Raw genomic sequence first — 19,546 nt, forward strand, 5'->3', positions numbered from 1 at the left:
AAGGGACCCTGCACTTCTGCATTTGTCACTAGACTACTGCTTTTACCGTAACAAAACATTACTATCTTTTACATTATTGCAGTCTTATTAAGTTTTCTTATCCATTCCTTAACTGATGGAATTCTCTCCACTTCTCCACTTTTCAATATTTGGAATACAGTATATACAATCCTTGCTGCCACCAATCATATATATAGCAATATCACTATATGTTATACTGATGTTTCTTGTATACTTTAGCAGAAACAAAGCAAGACAAGTTGACTCTCATAACCTATTATTATTGCAATAGATCTTCAGTGCTGAATACAGTTAACTGCATTCAAGATTAGGATTAAAAAATATCATTTTGTAATCCTTAAAGCACAGTATTTGCCAGTTTGGTAATAGAATGAATATGCACACTTATTTTTTAAATGGGAATGAGGGAGGGTGGCTGACAGAGGAAGAAATAAATTAATAGAATTCATTTTCTTTATCACTGCTGAATCGGAATCGCGCCTCAATTAGGCGGGTGAGAACCACATTTCCCATCAAGCAAAGGGGAAGGTTGCAGTGGAGAGGTTGGAGTGCGGAAGTCTTGGAAAGGCACTACATTTCCCAGGGCGCATCGGCAGAGCGAGCTCTGCTCTGATTGGTTACCTGCCGAGAGGGGTCAATGACTTTCTCTTACAGACTTCTTTAGCGGAGCAGAACGCAAGCAAAGCGATGGCGGCTGGGTCTGGGCTTCCCCTGCTGAAGCAATGCCTGATCAGGCGGAATGCCAAGCAGGAGCAGCACGGCGTAGCAGCCTCCTGCCTTCGGGAGCTACGGAGCAAAGGTGAGACGCTCTTTTCCTTTTTTTTGTACAGGCAGAGATTCCACAGGTGAAGCTGGCAGATCGTAGCACCTCTGGGCGGTTAAAAGCTGCACCAGTTGGATTTCGGTCTGGGATGCAACTGTTTTACAGGATTTTGCCTTCAGGGGAGGAGGAAATCCTGGGGAACAGCGGTTACTTGTCCTTGAAAATGGAAATGGACTGCCTTCAAGTCGATCCCGACTTATGGCGACCCTATGAATAGGGATTTCATGGGAAGCGGTATTCAGAGGGGGTTTACCATTGCTTCCCTCTGGGGCTAGTCCTCCCCAGCTGGCTAGGGCCTGCTCAGCTTGCCACAGCTGCACAAGCCAGCCCCTTTCTTGTCCGCAACTGCCAGCTGGGGGACAACTGGGCTGCTTGGGACTGTGCAGTTTGCCCACGGCTGCACAGGTGGCAGGGCACGTAACCCCTGAGCCACTCGCTGTGGGGTGATCTTTAGCTGGCCCTTTACACCCAGGAGACACGAGTGGGGATTTGAACGCAGACTCTGGACTCCCAGCCAGGCTCTCCTAACTTAGCAGCAACAAAAAGACAAAGAGTTTTATGTCACTTCAAAGACTAACAAATGTATTATGGAATAAGTTTTCCTGGATCAGAGTTTACTTCTTCAGATGCATGAAGTGTTATCCTAATAATACACAGAGAGAGAGGAGAGAGTTGTATATGCAGGATTACACTTCATGAAACTGATGAATTGGACTATGATGCATGATGGCTTATCCAGTGATACATTTGCTAGCCTGTCAGGTGCTACAAGACACCATAATTTTTGCTGCAACAGATTAACACAGCAAACTCTCTGAAATTGTTTTTAACCGCCAGGTTTCAGCAAAGGCGTGGGACATTATTTGTAGATTGTGTACCTACAGTAAAGCAATATACCTGATACAGTATTAATCAGAATCCCGTGTACAGTACTGAGTGCCCTTTCTGAAAAAAGAATAGCTTGGAGCAAGTCAAGGTGCAGAAGAGGTCAACCAAAATGAGGTTGGAACACTTTCCCTACAAAGAAAGTCTAAAGCATTTGGATTTTGTTTGTTGAGAGGGAGGGAAAAGATGGTTAAGCAGGGAAGAGGGTTTTTTTAAAAAAATCAAATTATGCAAGGTGTGGAGGACGGGGAATAGAGAGGTCATTCTCCCTCTCTCATCATAATACTAGTGATTGGGGTCATCCAATTAAACTGATGGGCAGGCGATTTAGGACAGAGAAGGTACTTCAGACAATAGATTATTTCTTGGAACAGTCTTCAAGATGTAATTGAAGCAAAGTTAGAAGAAGGGAATGAGACCAAGAAACAATGACCAAAAAGAAAAAAAAGTGGCCCCCAAAAAACTTCCATAAAAGTGAAAAGTGGGCGGTGGGGTGTTGCCAAAGACCACTCTGCAGAGGGAAACCCATGTGAGAAAGCTGTTATTACCTTCATAGGGAAACCAGTGCCAGTCATCGACTCTTGAGAACTAACCACATGGAGTCCTCGGGTGATCCGAAGTTTGGAAACTAGCAGGGAAGGCTGCAGTTGGATACCTCCAAGGAGTGGGTTCAACCAGACTATGCAAGCAACCCAACTGGTCACTTGGAACATGCTAACAAAGGAAAGGGGGTGATTGGACAGGTGTGCCAAAGGGTGCTTTGGGAGATCAGAGGGGAACACGGCTCTTGTAGCCTGATCCTGTGCAAAGACAGGTGTACCTAATCCAGCTGAAATTTTAAGCCTGCCTAACTGCACAGACTCAAGGTGCTGGAGCTTGTTGCAAAGGGTTCTGCAGTACAACTTTCAGACTGTTCAGGGAAGCCATGTGCAAAGGCAAAATGTGTGGGGTGGGTGTGTAAAGATGTCTGGGTGATAGGAAAGACAATCTTATGAGAAGTAAAAGTCATTGGCAGTGGACCTTCAATGGGAAGTGAAAGAAGGGAGGTAGCCTAGCTAAATTCCTTATGCTGAAGGGGTGTTGACATAACTCTTGTTAAAGCTCAACTGCATTAAAAATTACAAGCTCTGTTGGTGGGGAAGGAAGCTTTGGCTGAACCTGTCTTACTTGTGGTTCCCAATTCTATGAAGTTGCCCTAAAGCCTTCTAAGAACACTAATACAGTGTTATCGTTGCGGAAATGACTCATGGTCCCAAAGAAGTTTTGCTATCTGGAGGTTCTTTGGTTGCTTTTCTCCTGCCAGATTCATGTACAAGCACTGCAAATTACACACAGCTGACTGGCAAGCTTTTCATAGTGCAAGCACTCGTTCCTACATTGCAAGAGAGATGTTTTGGCCCTGAGCAAGAAAGTTTGCAAAACTTACTGGACCCCACCCCAATTTTTTACCATCCATATTAGCTATTTGCAGCACGTCATCTAAATGGAAAAGAATTGACTCTCAGTTTACAAACATTTCCCTTCATTCACTTGGATTCATCTGCTGTTCACTCTTGGCGAGTAGCTATTTGCAAACCTGCCTTTAGGGTTGTACGATCTGGCAAAAGGACACCACCAATATTTTACATAATAAATCTGATAATATGTGAGATAGATAATAATGGGACAAGCAATCTGGTACCTACACTGATCTGGAGATAAGCCACTGGTATACTTGTCTACACTGGGTTGGTATAACACAGTGGGGAGGAGAGCCTGGCTGGGAGTCCAGAGTCTATGAGTTCAAATCCCAGCTCGTGTCTCCTGGGTGTAAAGGGCCAGCTAAAGATCACCCCCACAGTGAGTGGCTCAGGGGTTACGTGCCCTGCCACCTGTGCAGCCGTGGGCAAACTGCACAGTCCCAAGCAGCCCAGTTGTCCCCCAGCTGGCAGTTGCGGACAAGAAAGGGGCTGGCTTGTGCAGCTGTGGCAAGCTGAGCAGGCCCTAGCCAGCTGGGGAGGACTAGCCCCAGAGGGAAGCAATGATAAACCCCCTCTGAATACCGCTTCCCATGAAATCATAGGGTCACCATAAGTCAGGATCGACTTGAAGGCAGTCCATTTCCACTGTTTTCCCTACTCCAGGTTTTATTGTTAGGACCAGGGGAGGAGGGAAAGCAGCAAACAAATGCCTTTATAAACAAAATAAGATAAACTTTGCACAGGAACTATTATTTGAAGTTGAAGGGGGGAAGACTTTCTGTGCTATCATTGCAGCTGTTCATTTTTTCCACAGCCTGTAACCTCCTAGCAATTGATAAGGCTTCAGAGCCCATAACCTTGGTGTTGGCTGAGGACGGCACCGTTGTGGATGACGAGGACTATTTTTTGTGTCTGCCGCCGAACACCAAGTTTGTGGCACTGGCGAAGGACGAGAAGTGGTCCAGCAGCAGTGTAGGTAAGCAGGTGCCTGGAATAACTGTAGTACCGTAGGAAGGAAACGACATATGGGGGGAATCAGTGCCCCAGGTGAGGAGCACCTTTGTAGCTGCCGCCACCACCACCATCTCTTTGCATGTTCAATATTATTTATTGTTGCACTTACAGCTTGTTACCTGACTTGGGATGCATGATTTACAGGCATAATTTTTCCCTGTTATGTAAGACACTTATTTGCTTAGAGGGAAAATTCATAATCTACACCTAAATCTGGCCTTGGTGTATACTTTCTGCTTGGTTGTGGGTTTGGGCTTAGTTTTGTTTTTTTAATTTTCTTTTGTTGTGTTTTGTGGTGTTTATTTCTTGGTTTTAAATTGTATTTATATGTTCCAGAGTTCCCAGCGAATAACCAGGACTTGTGGTTAGGCTCTCTCCTCCATAACCACAAGCCTGTGGCTGGTAAAGAGAGAGAGAGATTAATCGCAGGTTCATAGGACACACCTTGGGTCAGCCCAGTGAGGCATGGGAGAGCAAGGAGGAGCAAAGAAGAGCAAGATGCTGCGCGTTCATCTCCGGGAGCCCACATGGTCTCACTAAGCCATAATTTGGCTTATTGTGTTGTTTAAACCAGCACGTGTTTTACTTTGTGAATTTTGGCATAATCTGCTTAAGCTCCTTCTACGGCAAAAAAGCCCCTGTGTCTCTGCGCTTACAATTGTGCCTCTTTCAGATGGGGGCACAGCTTGGCTAGAGAGAGAAGTCACAGATGTTGATGGAGTGGATGGTGGAGGAGAGAAATGGAGGTACCTGTCTAGGCAACTGAAGGATGACCTCTCCACCATCATCTTGATGTCTGAGGAAGACCTCCAGGTACAGAAAAAGCCACGCTGGGAATATACGCAACAGGTTGCCCTCCCTTGTTGCCATCCACTCATTAGCTGTGAAAACGGGCAATGAATAAACTGCTATGGCACGCCCAAGCCGTAGGATCATAGAGGTGGGGGTTGTGGACCAGCTAGTCCAAACCTCCATCTTGGTATGAAACCCAGAGCATCCCTAACAGAAGGCTTGAAGTCTTCCTCCAGGGCAGGGGTGGGAAACCTGTGACCCTCCAGATGTTGCTGGACTACAACTCCCATCAAGCCCAGCATCCAACAGGGCCAACGGTCAGGAATGATGATTGGAATTGTAGTTCAGCAACATCTGGCGGGACACAGGTTCCCCAGCCCTGCTCTAGAGCATTGGTCCATTGTCACATTATTTTTACCTTCAGTAGGTTTCTCCTAACATTCAACCAAAATCTACTCCTATAAATTACGCCCATTAGATCTCATCTGTCCTCCAGCACAGTAAAGAACAATTCTGCTGGGGGTGGGGAATTAGCTAAATTCAGTGGGTAGATTTTTTGCTTTTACAGTGCAGCCCAGTCCTGTCTATGAGAATAGGGGTCCCACTGAATTAAATGGGGCAGATTATCACATGTGTGCATAGAATCACATTCTTAGTTGGGGTTAGGAAAGATTTCCTTTTTTCACCCACTACTAGATTTCTTGGTTGACAGGTAAGCAGGCAGGCAGACAGTGTTTGAGTGGTGGTATGTAAGCCTGCAAAATAAAATATTGAACACAAGAATGATCTTGCTGTTATCGTATAAAGGTCTACTTAGGCCAATGTTCTGTTTGCAACAAGGAGCAGCCAAATGATCAAGGGGATGGCGTGACTCCCCTGAGGAAAGGTTGCAGCTCTCTCCTAGAATCTGAACATTGGGGAAATTCAGGGCAAACAAAAGAAAGCACTTCTTCACACAGTACATAGTTAAACTATGGAATTTGATCTCACAAGAGGCAGTGACGGCCATCAACTTGAAGGGCTTTAAAAGATAGACAAATTCATGGAGGATAAGGTTATCAATGAGAGCCAGTGTGGTGTAGTGGTTAAGGTGTTGGACTACGACCTGGGAGACCAGGGTTCGAATCCCCACATAGCCATGAAGCGCACTGGGTGACCTTGGGCCAGTCACTGCCTCTCAGCCTCATGAAAACCCTATTCATAGGGTCGTCATAAGTCGGAACCAACTTGAAGGCAGTACATTTACATTTTACAAGGTTATCAGTAGTTACTAGCCATGACAGCTATGCTCTGCCTCTGTAGGTGGAGGCTGTATGCTTCCGAATACCAGTTGCTGCAAACTGCAGAAGAGGAGAATGCTCTTGCACTCGGGTCCTGCTTGTGGGCTTCCCATTGGAGCATCTGGTTAGCCACTGTAAGAACAGGATGCTGGACTAATGGGCTACTGGCCTGATCCAGCAGGCTCTTCTTAAGTTCTTAAGTGCCTCACAGGCAGATCACAATGATAACTGTCATTTCCTCTTATATCTCTTCACTATCTACCCAACACAGGTATACTGCTTCTGAACATGGAGGCTCCATTTAAGTTATCACAGCTGCTAGATTTTGATTGATATAGGAATGCATTAACCTGCATTATACAAGAAGTCAGACCACTGATCCATATAGCTCAGTGTTGCCTACACAGACTGCCAGAGGCTCTCTAGGGTTTGACATGCGTCTTTCCTAGCCCTAACTGGAGATGCCAGTGATTGAACCAAGGGCCTCATGCATGCCAAGCAGGTGATCTATCACTGAGCTCTATAGTCCCTCCCGATTCTCCATCGCCCTACCTACTGTGACAAAGATATTTTGTAGGTGGTCTGAAATTACAAATGTTGAATAAAGGGCAAAGGGAGATTAAAAATATACTAAATCCATCCCTCATTAATGTTGGCCATGGAAGTAAGACTAGGATTCTGGGGTCAGGCTGAAAGCAAGATGGGCCCAATTTAATTATATGACCATAGAATAATTGAAAGCAGGGTTGGGGCGTGTGGGAGTATCCCTCACCTTTCTGTAAGAGGATGGACCTTGTTTTATTCCAGATTCTCATTGACGTCCCATGCTCAGACCTGGCTCGAGAACTTTCCGAGAACCAATCCAAGATCCAAACTCTGCAAAACACCCTCCAGCAGGTGCTAGACAGGCGTGAAGAGGAGCGCCAATCCCAGCAGCTTCTGGAACTCTACCTGCAAGCGTTGAAGAATGAGGACATTGTACCCAAGGCAGAAGAAGGTAACGGGGTTGTTGGTTGACGCCTGCTAAAAATTTCTCAACAAGCAGTGCTGCAGTGAACATGGGACAATATGGTAACATACTCCTTGAATTGGTATAGAAGCTACCTTCCTTTTTCTTTTAAACGGTGGTCACACAGCTATCACTGTCCACCACTTATTTAGCATCAGCAAGCTTGTGCTGTACACGTTCCTGCTTATGTCCGAGCTCAGGAGAATTCTCATTTGTTCAAACAGACCAGGATCTAGTGCCAGCCCTACTATTAGGCAGCTGATTTGGGGTGAAAGGGCAGCAAGCTCTTTTGTTATTTAATTCATTATTATTGTTACTGCCAGGCAGAGAGATTTTCAGCCTCAGGTGCCAAAATGACTCAATTGGCTATGGGCAGTCCACACCTTATTGTTAATGCTAATGTTGATACCGTGTTTTAAAGGGACTGGATCTAGACCAGGGTTTCCCAAAGTGGTTGATATCGAGTAGTTGATGAGACTGCAGGGGATGAATAAAAGCCAGGGGGGTCAAAAGGAGCCTGGGGTAGAATAGAAGCTTATGAGGTATAGTGCAAAAAATAAAAATTAGGAGCTATGAGCCTCAGAAATACAGGGCCTGGGCATTTACAGAGTGCACTTCCCTTGCCAGTGAGGAACATCTCTATTTAATAAGATGAATATACAGATTTCTTTTTGTTTTGTTACATTTTATGATTCGTAGTAATGGTGATTGATGATTAATAATGTTGACTCTATATTGACATTTCTTAACTTTATTTCATTTACATTCCTAAGAATTTGGTTTGGCCTCGATGACAATTCTATAAGGTCCTCAAGGGGCCGATGAACTCAGAAGTTAGTCATCTAGACTAAGACCCCTCATCTGCACTATACACTTAAAGCAGTATCATACCTCTTTCCCCAAAATCAGTCTTCTCCGCCCCCACCAAAAAAAAAAAGAATGGTAACTGTACTTTGTTTAGAGTGTCGAGTGTTGTTAGGAGATCCCTATTTCCAACCCAGAGGTACAATTCTCAGAGTGGTTTAACAGTCAATTCCTGTTCCCAGAGAACTCTGGGAACTGTAGCTCTGTGAGGGTAAGAGGGGGTCTCCTCTAACAACTCTCAGCACCTTTCACAAACTACACTTCCCAGGATACTTTGAGGGAAGCCATGAAGGTTTAAAGTGGTATCATAGTGCTTTAAATGTATAGTGTGGATGTGGCCAGAAGTGCCATGACTGTTTAAAGGTGTTATGACACTGCTTTACATGTATAGTGCAGATGGAGTATAAGTTAGTTGCGCTGATGTCCCAATGAAATCAGCTAGATTCAAGTCACAACTAACTTGCCTCATTTATTTTCAGTTGGACTTAGCTCCAACTAATGTTGCCTGGGATTTTCAGCAAGACTGGATAAACATTTGAAAGAGTGCAAAAACCCCGCTTCTCAAAACACACCCTTCTGCTTCCCATCTAGAGCCAGTACCAGAGGAAACTGCTGTGGAAGGAACTGATACGGTTGATGTTGGGAGCAGTAGCAGAGGTGCTGGGACTGGGGTTCCCCTCAGCAGCCATATTCTGACCATGCTCAAAGAGAAGTCTGCCCCAGAACTCAGCCTGGCCAGTCAAAACTTAGAGGTGGGGCAAAACAGAGTTCCTTCCTGTTGTTGTGTCTGGGCTTCCCTACGGGGAGGCAGCTCAGCATCATAAAGTTACGTATAGCTGAAAATCTCCATGGGGAAAAAGGGGGCAGGATAAAGTTTTGGGGATCTAACAGTCAAGATTTACTACAAAAGAGGGGGAAACACACTCACAGCCAGGCTGGGTTAACATCACCCTCTCCCTCTAGGCCATTTGTCTCTCACCATTCCAACCTTCCTTAGTTGTTCAGAATTGAATTTGCCACTCTTCCCATTTTTGATTCAACTGGATTTCCTGATCAGGATAATGTTGGCAGCAGTCTTTGTTTCGTCGTTTTTCTTCCTGCTGGCGGCAGCCTCAGCGCTGTGTCACCAGCGGGGGAAAGACTGTAGCTCACTGGTAGATCACTTGTTTTGCATACAAAATATCCCAGGTTCAAATCCTTGGCATGTCCAAGTAGAGCTTGGGAAGATTTCTTGCCTGAAACCCTAGAGAGCTGCTACCAGTCAGTATAGACAATAATGAGCTAGATGGACCAATAGCCTGACTTGGTATAAGGCAGTTTTCTATATTCCTGTGTCTTAACAGAAGGGCTGTAGCTCAGTAGCAGAGCACCTGCTTTGCATGCAGAAGGTCCCAGGTTCAATCCCCTCCAGGCAGGGCTTGGAAAGATTTCCCGTCTGAAACCCTGGGGAACCTCAGGCCCATGGGCTGAACGCGGCCCCCCAAGCCTCTCTATGTGGCCCTCAGGACTATCTCCAGGCCACATCAATCACTGGCCTTGCTTTGCATCCTCCTGGAGTGTTTTTGCATGGCTGGAATGCATCTTTGGACTCTGATAATGCCTCTTGCTTGTCTGGACAGAGGATAGAGAGGGGTGGGTGAGCATGTACAGAAACTAGCCTACTTTATCTACACAAGACAAGGAACACCTGTGATCGAATCATGCTGCAGTCCCAGCTTGAGGCAAAATATAGTTTCACTGATTTATGCTAGGCTTGTATGCTTGCATGGGGGAGGAGAGTTAAATCCCTAACATTATATTTTCAGTACTAAATAAAGATGTTTTTCATCTCCCAGACTCTTAAAAAATAAGATTTTCTTGCTGCTTTAAAAAAAAATGCTGTTCTCAGCGTTGCTTTTATTTAATGTTAGCATTTGTATTGTGGCTTCACACTCTGTCCTATAGCCTTACAACGAAGGGTAGTATGAAATGGAAATGGACTGCCTTCAAGTCGATTCCGACTTATGGCGCCCCTACGAACAGGGTTTTCCTGGTAAGCGGTATTCAGAGGGGGGTTACCATTGCCTTCCTCTGAGGCTGAGAGGCAGTGACTGGCCCAAGGTCACCCAGTGAGCGTCTTGGCTGTGTGGGGATTCGAACCTTGGTCTCCCAGGTCGTAGTCCGTCACTAACCACTATGCCACACTAGCTCTCAAAGGGTAGTATAGAAACTCTTAAATAAGTCCCTCCTCCTCTGAAACCTGCATCTCCCATGCATTGCTTTTAATTAAAAACAGAAACCTCGCAGGAAGCTGCCTTTTACCAGGTCAGACTACCTGTCAATCCAGGCTGGTAGCTGTCTGGCAGTGGCTCTCCCAAGATCTTAAGCAGAGGCTCTCTCTCATCGCCTGTTCCTTGATCTTGTGACTGAAAATACTCAAGGATTATACGCTGGGACCTTCTGTGTGCAGATCGTATGCTCTGCTACTGAGCTAGTGCCCCTCCCCAATGTTAAGCAAGCCAATCGTGAAGCTAACAAATCTTAAGTAGCTTGCTCCTAAGTAATGGATTCTTCTTTTGTTCTCTGTTTGTAGCTGGTTTACAAAGAAAACCCAGAAGCTCTTGCTCTGGCCCTGGGCTGGGAGAAGCCGAAGACTGAGGCCTTGCAGCAGGCCTGTGAGCAGGAGTTTTCAAGGCGTCTGCAACAGGTTCAGGCTCTGAACTCTTTAAGGAGCATCTCAAAGGGCAAGAAAAAGTTGCCATGGGGGGAGTGGTTGAGTTCCAAACGCAAGAAATAGGAGGCCTGGGAGCCAATGCTTGGACACATCAAGGAGTCTACAGGGAGGTTTTGGTGCTGTGATAATGTGCCTCTGTGAACAAAGAACAGCAAATGAGGACAGAATTTATAACCAAGATGTCATGCAATGGAGCCTGCAGCATGGGATCCAGTTCTTTGTGCCTGATCACCTCTTGCCATACCTCATGTTTTTCTATGCTTTTGAGATGTGACGTCTCCTGCTGGAACAGCACCCTCCTGTACAGCATTTTATTTGCCACATTTCATGCTGTCGTAGAATACAGCCGGATGTCCTGTATTTCAGAAGGCACACCTGCAAATTGGCCCCAACTGTTCACTCTCCTTCTCTTGCCTCAGTGCCTGTGCTGTTTTTATGAGACTCTGTTGATTTATGAGGGTGACATTAAAAAAATTAATCTGCATTTTAGCTACGACTCCATCACTGGGAAATAGCATCATAGGGATGGTCACCACTCAGTATTAGCAATAAACTCTACTGGTTAGGGTGTTTTTATAAAAGATTCAACCCTACATTTGAATGATATTAAAACTTTGTTATTATTAGATGTGTTTCTGCCTGCTGTTGGAACTACTGGACTTTTAAGGTTAGGTGTGTCTGCCTTTGGGTACAAATCTCATCTGATTAGTATGTGGGTCAGCCCTGTACAAAGCAATAAGATAATTTCTGAAACTGCTGTCCTGTTTTAAATCACTGCATAATACAATACTGTACATGATGTGTTAATGAGGAAATATAGTTGTGAACATAAAAAGCTGCCTTGTACAAAGTCAGACCATTATTACTATTATTATTATGATGTTTATTATTACCCGCCCTTCACCAGTAGGTCCCAGGGTGGGTTACAGAAATTTAATACACAGTATTAAAGACAGTTAAAACACATTACATTCACAGGAATAGGGTGGGTCTTGAAAACATATGCCTCAAGTGCCGACTGCTAGGGTAAAGAGGTGAGTCTTTAGCATTCATCAAAAACTAGAGCAAAGGTGCCCAATGCACCTCTGTAGGTTGTCCAGTATTATCTATTCTGAGTGGCAGCAGGTCTCCAGGGTCCCAGACACTTTTCCATTCTGCTTGAGGTCCTTTAAGAGGAGATGCCAGGAACTGAACCTGGGAACTTCTTTATGCAAACCATGTGCTCTACCACCATAATACAGCACCTCCACAAAATACTTAACTTGTAGCATTTTGAGAGTACTGTGTGCAGAGTTCACATTGCCACATTTTTTTAAAAAAAGGTTGTAATAGCTGGAAAAGATACAGAAAAGAGCAAACAAAATTATCAGAAAGCTGGAGCAATTCACCTATGAGGAAAGGTCACAACATTTGGGGCTTTTATGTTTACAAAAAAAGGGCACATAACGGGCAGAGAGGGAGAGAACATTATTATACATGAGGTTGAGAGAGTGGATGGAGATAAAGGGTAGCTGGTATCACTTCCCATCCAATTCACACACAAAAAAATGTTTGTAAACTTGGCCCACACCATTTGAGCCAAGTCAGCTCAGGGAGGCACTAAATTAAATGTTGTTAAGAAAGGATGCACATGTAATCATATCTCCATGCTTTCCCTGTATAGAATACAGCACAAAGGTTATGTATGCACGCAACATTTTTATTTCAGAATCTAAAGACTATTTGTACTGGGAGACAAGCTCAGCACTGGCAAACAGCAGAGAAGACAAGTTGGGACAACACTCCTTAGCTTGTTGGCAAGAGTCTGTAAAGAACAGCTGAAACCTTCCCCAATTTGTATGTGTTTTTGCTCATTCCCCTCTCTCTTACAAACGCTGTCAATTCATTCAAGGTTATGTAGCTTGGCAGAGAACATTTCAATCCACCAATGAGCAGCCATCATTATTGTTTCCTACAACTGTATAAAAAAACATTTAAGGATTTGGTTTCCATGCTCTAATTTTAAATAAACACAAAGTTCCAGACATACCTGGAAGAGGTTTCTGTTGCCATCTTACCTGCAATGCTAAGTAGCATCCAAAGAGAAACCAAGGCTATAAAACTTTTTCTTTTGTTGGCATATTATAATACCGTGTTGACACTTGTAACTAAACATTGGAAAGGCTTGAGTCTTATATTTTACCACTTGGGATCCGCTCTCTGGCAGAGAAGACCTAAGATCAAAAATTCATGTGACAATAAATCACCATACCATACCAAGTAAATCTGGACTTGTGGATCGCCATACTAAAAAGGCTGGAAACCACCAATGTAAGCTGAGAAGAAGGGTAGCATAAAAATGTAATGAACAGAATAATTCTGATTTAAAACACACACACACACACACATAGTCTTGGTTATAGGGCAGTTCTTATATGGGTTGATCTACAAGTTTTTCCCCACTTCCTATTACAATAAGCAGAAGCCCAAGGTAATTGACAGCAAAGTTTCTCTAGATGTATATATGCAAGCTGGAAATCAAATGGGGAACACATTCCTCTCTCCAGCTCTCCAATGCCATAGGCAGCCCAAACACATTCATAACACAAAGTAACAGAGAGCAAGGAGCACACATCTCCCTTTTGATGCTAGTGGCACTGCACAAACACAGAACCCAGCGCTCTGAATTTGTTGAAAATGTATAAAAGTTATTTTCTGGCAAATATACATCTTGCATGCGGTATGAACAACCTGAACAAGAGATGCAGAACACCAGCTAAAGGCCCTACAATCACTTCTGTACACGAGTCGAGATTTAAGCATATATAGATTTGGCTCTCTATGCACACATCTAATATCAACAAAAAGGAAGGAGAAATCTTAATTACACAACAGAGCTTTCTCCCCAAGGAGAGAAGTCATCGATAATACTCATCTCAAGTCCACTGGTGCTCTGGGAACATTCCAGGAAGTGTTTCCCCCTCCCCCCTATTTAGTTAGCAGGAGGAGAAAGTCTTCCAGAAGAAGTTCTTACAGGGTGCCTTTTCCCAGGCTGGGGGCTGAGGCAAAGGCGCTCTCTCTTCCCGAGGGCTGAGCACAACTTTCTCCTGCCTTGTTAGTGGTGTCTCATCTGCGCGAGATGCCCAGCTGGCCAGCCCAGAAAGGAAAGCAAGCAGCTCGCTCTTTTTTATATCTGTTGGTGCCTGAAAATACTTGCAAACGAAGCAGAAGCGTATTAGGCATTGTTGCAGAAATACAGAATTGTGGAAACAGCTTGAAGAACCCCAAATGGCCTAGCTTTACACAAACACATACACAGCTCTGTTAAAGTAAATTAGACATAAACTGTAGAGTATCTTTTTGAATGAAAAAAGTGCTCGAAGTATAAATCCACATGAACATAAGAAGCTGTGTTGTACTGAGGCAGATGACTGAATCCATCCAGATCAGTGAGATCTCCTCTGTCCAGCTCTCCAAGGTCTGCTGCAGACGTCTTTCCAACCCTGCTGGAAATAGGACACAAGACCTCGTGCATGCAAAGCATCAGTCTTGCATACAGAAGCTCCCAGCTTCAATCCCCAATGGCATCTCCAGGTAGGTCTAGAAGAGACCTCTTCCTGAAATCTTAGAGTGGCTGCCAGTCAGTGTAGACAGTACTGAGCTAGATGGACCAATGGTCTGATTCAGTGTAACACAGCTTCCTTTGTGCTCCACCACTAAGCTCCCATTTTATCCGGGTTCTTTTAGCTACCACAATTTAATTCTAAGAAGGCAACCCCTTAGGACAGGGCTGGGAAACCTGTGGCCCTCCAGATGTTGCTGGACTACAACTCCCATCATCCTTTGCCATTGGTCATGCTGGCTGCTGGGAGTCCAATAACATCCAGGAGGATCACAGGCTTCCAATCCCTGCGTTAGAAACATGACATAGAGCATCACCAAGACCTTAAATGCAAATCCTGCATTTTGGTATGAAGGAGGAGTATTCAATTGACTTTGGTGGAGATAAGCGGTCTATGCATTTTATAAAAAAAATATGTGCCCCCACTTGCAGTCTGAAGTGGTACAACCCAGGCGCAGGTATATAGGAAGTGGTTGTATCACATCAGAGCACTGGTTCACCTAACTCAGTATTGTTTACATTGTGGGGTTGAGGTTCCTCACTCTTGTCTGTATTGACTGGCAGAGGTTCTCCTGGAGTTCTGAAGAATGTCCAACCTTCTGAATACAGCATCAGTGCTCTACCCCTAAGCTATGTCTTTTCCCCCATAGAGGAGCACCTCAGTGATAATTAGGCCTTTCATATTCTCCATGGGAAGTAGAAATGACAAAGATGAGTGATGAGCTCCTACACTGATGGGTATTCAGCAGACTTTCTACCCTTAGGTTGTAACCAACTGTGTCCTACTCAGAGTAAACCCACTGAAATTAATTAACCTGACTTAATTATGGAAATGCAAACAAAGCTTTATCCCCCCCCCTTAAAAAATAAACTAAACAAAGACTGCTTGGTGTGCTTCCTTTTAAGAATAATTCCACTCTGATCCTCCACTTAATTCAAAAGCTCTCATTAAAAATGACAAAGGCGATCAGCTAATAAACTATCAGGTTGCCACGGTGTAGCTCATCCAATAATTTGGATGAAAAAAATATTTTTAATGATCAATTTTATGAACTGGTTCTTGGATCTTTTTCAGGAGACAGTATAGTAAATCAAGCACTCAAGAGTTGAAAACTCTTAAAAATGGCTTCTTTAATGACCATTTTGAAAACCTATAGCAGCATTCAATTACATTGATAAATGGGGAGGTCTGGAGTTATTTTTTTAAGCTGAGACATATACAATGGAGATCTAAGGGAGAGTTCATCAATAACGCCTCAGAGCCAGCACCACTTTGTTCTAGATGGGCTGCTCTTTTCTACCAAGAAACATTGTTGTGTTTGCATTTTCTATATCTGCATTTTTGACTTTTTAACCATTTTTATTTATTTTTAAGGAAGCACAGGGCAGTTCTCATATATTTCCACCTCATTGTTAATAATCATATTGTTTGGAATGCTTGGAAGATTTCTTTCAAATGTTTGGAAGCTTTCTTTTTTTTAAAAAAAAATCCCTAATGGAATCTCCAGGCAGGGCTGGGGACATCTCTTGTCTGAAACCCTGGAGAGCTCCTGACAGTCAGTATAGATGATACCGAGCTAGATGGACCAATAGACTAACTTGGTATAAGGCAGCTTGTAAAAAGTCATTAGAAATAGAGATCTGTATAAAAGTTGCATTGTAAAATGTCCCAACTTGCAACCGTGCGTCCAAATTTACAGCGCAAGGTAAAGCAAACAGGTCCCCCTGAAGCAGGCTGTGAATAGCCCCATTCCAACCACACTTACTCATAGTCCTATTGATGTAAATAGAGCTTATTTCCAAGTCCATGTGCTACAGATTGCAGCCGAGGCTTTAGTTTTGTACCAAGGCTGCAGCCGCACATTTACTTGGAAGATGAACTGATGTCAATGAGACTTGCTTCCAAGTAAACATTTTAAGATCAGGCTTGCATGCCCCTTCTGGATAATTTTGTATGGTGAATTGTGATAATAAAACCTAGGGCTATCTACCAACTAAAGAATTTAAATTAACAGATTGATCAATTTAATTTCCCTCTCTGTCTTGTTTTCCACTGTCTGCTTTGGGCTATAAACATTTTGGGAACAAAGGTCTGCTTATTTAACTCTGTAATGTACTGTGCTATATTTACTAAGCCAGGCATGTACAAATTAAATCTGTGTATAACAAGAACCTCAATATAGATAACTTTTTCTATACACACTTACCTTGAGTAAGCCCCATTGAATACAGTGGGACTTACTTCAGAGTAAATAGGCATGGGATTCCGCTTTTAATAAAACAAACAAAAAATTAATAGGAATGGGGAAGGGGCCATAGCTCAGTGACAGAGCACCTGCTTTGCATGCAGGTCCCAAGTTCAGTCCCCAACATCTCCAGGAAGGGCTGGCGTCTGAAACCCTGGAGGGCTGCTGCCAGTCAGTGTAGACAATACTGAGCTAGACGGATCATTGGTCTGTCTCAGCATAAGGCAGCTTCCTTTGTTCCTAATAAAAGCTAAAAGGCTAGTTGAAAGAGGCTTTTTCATTCCCGATGAGTCACACTCATGAACCAAAAATTCACCTCAACACCCACCACCACCAAAAAGCGATGCCTGAAATTAAAATTTGTCCCCCTTCTCCTGCCAATTAACCAACTGCAATCCTATACCATCTTACCCAGGAGTAAACCCATTGAACTCAATAGAACTTGCTTCTGAGCAAGTATTTATAAGATTGCCGTCAAGCTTTCATTGATTAGCCTATGATTAAATCTCGCTTGTCTTCTATGATTAAAAGCTTACTCATAGAATGGACGGAAAGCATGGCAGGGATTTCATTTCTTTTTCTTAGCTTGAAATCCTGGCTGTTTTATCTTCAGCAGTGATGAGTCCTCTCCTACTCTCAGCTTACCTTGCCATCTTTCCACACAAGACCTTCTGGAACAGGAAGCGAAGCAGCAGCTGCAGCTGCTGCCATGGGCTCGGAGATGACTACCAGTAAAAACAGGCAGCGCAGGGGACACACAAGGAATGCCATCTGGTTCAGTTCTGCCAAGAGCTACACCTGCTTGCAAGCTATATTTTGTACTCTTTTTTTTTAAGGGGGTGAGAAGGGGAGATGCACTTTCCAACTTAGTATGTTTTTATTCAAACACCCCCTCCCCTCTGTGACTGCCACTATCTTCCCCCCCCTCCTTCCAAACACAAGCAATGACGCACAAACCAGGGAGCAATTAAGTGCCAAAATTGTGCATCTTGTTCGATTTTAACCCTTAATTAGAGCTTCTGGGTGCCGATCCCATTAGAGTACATTTACTGTTAATTTAAGCCACATATGCATTTTTACTTGCTAAAAAATACAAAAACCAAACCAACCCAACCTCATTTCCTTGCCATTATTTCAATAACAATTAGGCCACAAATGACTCACGATGGTGGGTTTGGGGAGGGGAAGCCTTCCGAGAATAATCGCAGCAGCTTTGGGATATACTTTGAATGAACAGAAGTTTCACTTCTATGAATACATCCCCAGCAGCACCAGAAGTAACTTTGGGACTGATGCTTAGAATTCCCAGACTTCACAAAACTATCCCAAAGGGCAATTCATCTGCAACAATTTCAAATAGGGGAGAACCAAGGAATCTGTAATCACCATGTTACTAGCAAAGAGTTTTTCAGAGCAGAACCAGGGAATGGATTTTGAACGTGGGGGGGGGGAGGGGGGACAGGAATTCAGCTGCCACCTCTCTTTAGTAGAGTGAGAATCACAAAGGTATTTGATAAGAGAAGCTAGGAGGAAAGGCTGTTGAGCAGCAACATGGGAGTATTTATAAAATTATATATGGTGTGGAGACAGCGGACAGAAGGAAGTTCTTCTCCTTCTCTCATAATACTAAATTTCATTGGGTGACCCCAAGACTGATTAGCAGGAGATTCAGGACACACAAAAGAAAAGGCTTCTTCACACAACACAGAATTAATTTATGGCATTCGCTGCCACAAGTGGTAAGGTCCCCTAGCTTAGATAACTTTCAAAGGGAAATAGACAAATTCATGAATGAAGGTATGCCTTTTAATGGCTGCTGGTCAAGATGACCACATGCAGACCTCTAGATTCAATGTCAGTCAATACTGGGAGAGGCCTTGGCTTGGAAGCTCCCTGGAGACATCTGGTTGACCATCATGAGAAGCAGGATGCTGGACTCGATGGGCTCTTATGCTCCAGAATTTGGAAGTCAGAATAATCTCCAACAAGGGTGGTATGAAGGATGGGCACTCAAAGAGTGCTTATCAATGGTTCCTTGTCAAAATGGGTGGAAGTAACAAGTGGGGTACCACAGGGATCGGTCCTGGGTCCAGTGCTCTTCAACATTTTTATTAACGACTTGGATGAGGAGGTACAGAGCATGCTTACCAAATTTGCAGATGATACAAAATTGGGGGGGCACAGCTAATACTGTGGAAGACAGAAACAAAATTCAAAGGGAGCTTGATAGGCTTGAGCACTGGGCTGAAAACAGAATGAAATTCAACAGGGATAAATGCAAAGTTCTACAAATAGGAAAAAGAAACCAAATGCACAGTTATAAGATGGGGAATACTTGGCTCAGCAATACGACATATCAGAAGGATCTTGGAATTGTCATTGATCACAAGCTGAATATGAGCCAACAGTGCAATGTGGCTGCAAAAAAGGCAAATGCTATAAGACTGCTTTAACAGGAGTATAGTTTCCAAATCACGTGAAGTATTAGTTCCCCTCTATTCAGCACTGGTTAAGCCTCATCTTGAATACTGCGACCAGTTCTGGTCTCCACACTTCAAGAAGGATGCAGACAAACTGGAACAGGTTCAGAGGAGGGCAACAAGGATGATCAGGGGACTGGAAACAAAGCCCTATGAGGAGAGACTGAAAGAACTGGGCATGTTTAGCCTGGAGAAGACTATAAGGAGATATGATAGCACTCTTCAAGTACATGAAAGGTTGTCACAGAGAGGAGGGCCGGGATCTCTTCTCGATCGTCCCAGAGTGCAGGACACAGAATAATGGGCTCAAGTTGCAGGAAGCCAGATTTCAACTGGACATCAGGAAAAACTTTCTGTT

General features: G+C 43.9%; 2 protein-coding genes across 2 annotated transcripts; one reads left to right on the plus strand and one right to left on the minus strand.

Moving 5' to 3' along the window:
- Positions 1–658: 658 nt before the first annotated feature.
- On the plus strand, positions 659–11,711 carry DFFA (DNA fragmentation factor subunit alpha). The gene is made up of 6 exons (XM_061600575.1): positions 659–820; positions 4,004–4,165; positions 4,877–5,016; positions 7,083–7,272; positions 8,740–8,900; positions 10,721–11,711. The coding sequence occupies exons 1-6, from the start codon at positions 709–711 to the stop codon at positions 10,922–10,924; spliced, it is 969 nt and encodes a 322-aa protein (XP_061456559.1). The 5' UTR covers positions 659–708; the 3' UTR covers positions 10,925–11,711.
- Positions 11,712–12,170: 459 nt separating this feature from the next.
- Positions 12,171–17,598, minus strand: CORT (cortistatin). Its single transcript, XM_061600577.1, has 2 exons — positions 17,354–17,598; positions 12,171–14,052 (listed from the first exon to the last, which is right to left on the minus strand). The coding sequence occupies exons 1-2, from the start codon at positions 17,477–17,479 to the stop codon at positions 13,837–13,839; spliced, it is 342 nt and encodes a 113-aa protein (XP_061456561.1). The 5' UTR covers positions 17,480–17,598; the 3' UTR covers positions 12,171–13,836.
- Positions 17,599–19,546: the final 1,948 nt, after the last annotated feature.

This window comes from Rhineura floridana, chromosome 18 (assembly GCF_030035675.1).
Source record: "Rhineura floridana isolate rRhiFlo1 chromosome 18, rRhiFlo1.hap2, whole genome shotgun sequence".
NCBI classification, from domain to species: domain Eukaryota; kingdom Metazoa; phylum Chordata; class Lepidosauria; order Squamata; family Rhineuridae; genus Rhineura; species Rhineura floridana.

What these genes read in the sequence shown, in the direction of transcription:
- DFFA (XM_061600575.1), top strand. Translation starts at nt 709, where the DNA reads ATGGCGGCTGGGTCTGGGCTTCCCCTGCTGAAGCAATGCCTGATCAGG. An exon ending in GTGGTCCAGCAGCAGTGTAG is followed by an intron (nt 4,166 to 4,876) that starts GTAAGCAGGTGC and finishes TGCCTCTTTCAG; the next exon opens with ATGGGGGCACAGCTTGGCTA. An exon ending in TGTACCCAAGGCAGAAGAAG is followed by an intron (nt 7,273 to 8,739) that starts GTAACGGGGTTG and finishes CTTCCCATCTAG; the next exon opens with AGCCAGTACCAGAGGAAACT.
- CORT (XM_061600577.1), bottom strand. Translation starts at nt 17,479, where the DNA reads ATGGCATTCCTTGTGTGTCCCCTGCGCTGCCTGTTTTTACTGGTAGTC. An exon ending in TTGTGTGGAAAGATGGCAAG is followed by an intron (nt 14,053 to 17,353) that starts GTAAGCTGAGAG and finishes TTCGTTTGCAAG; the next exon opens with TATTTTCAGGCACCAACAGA.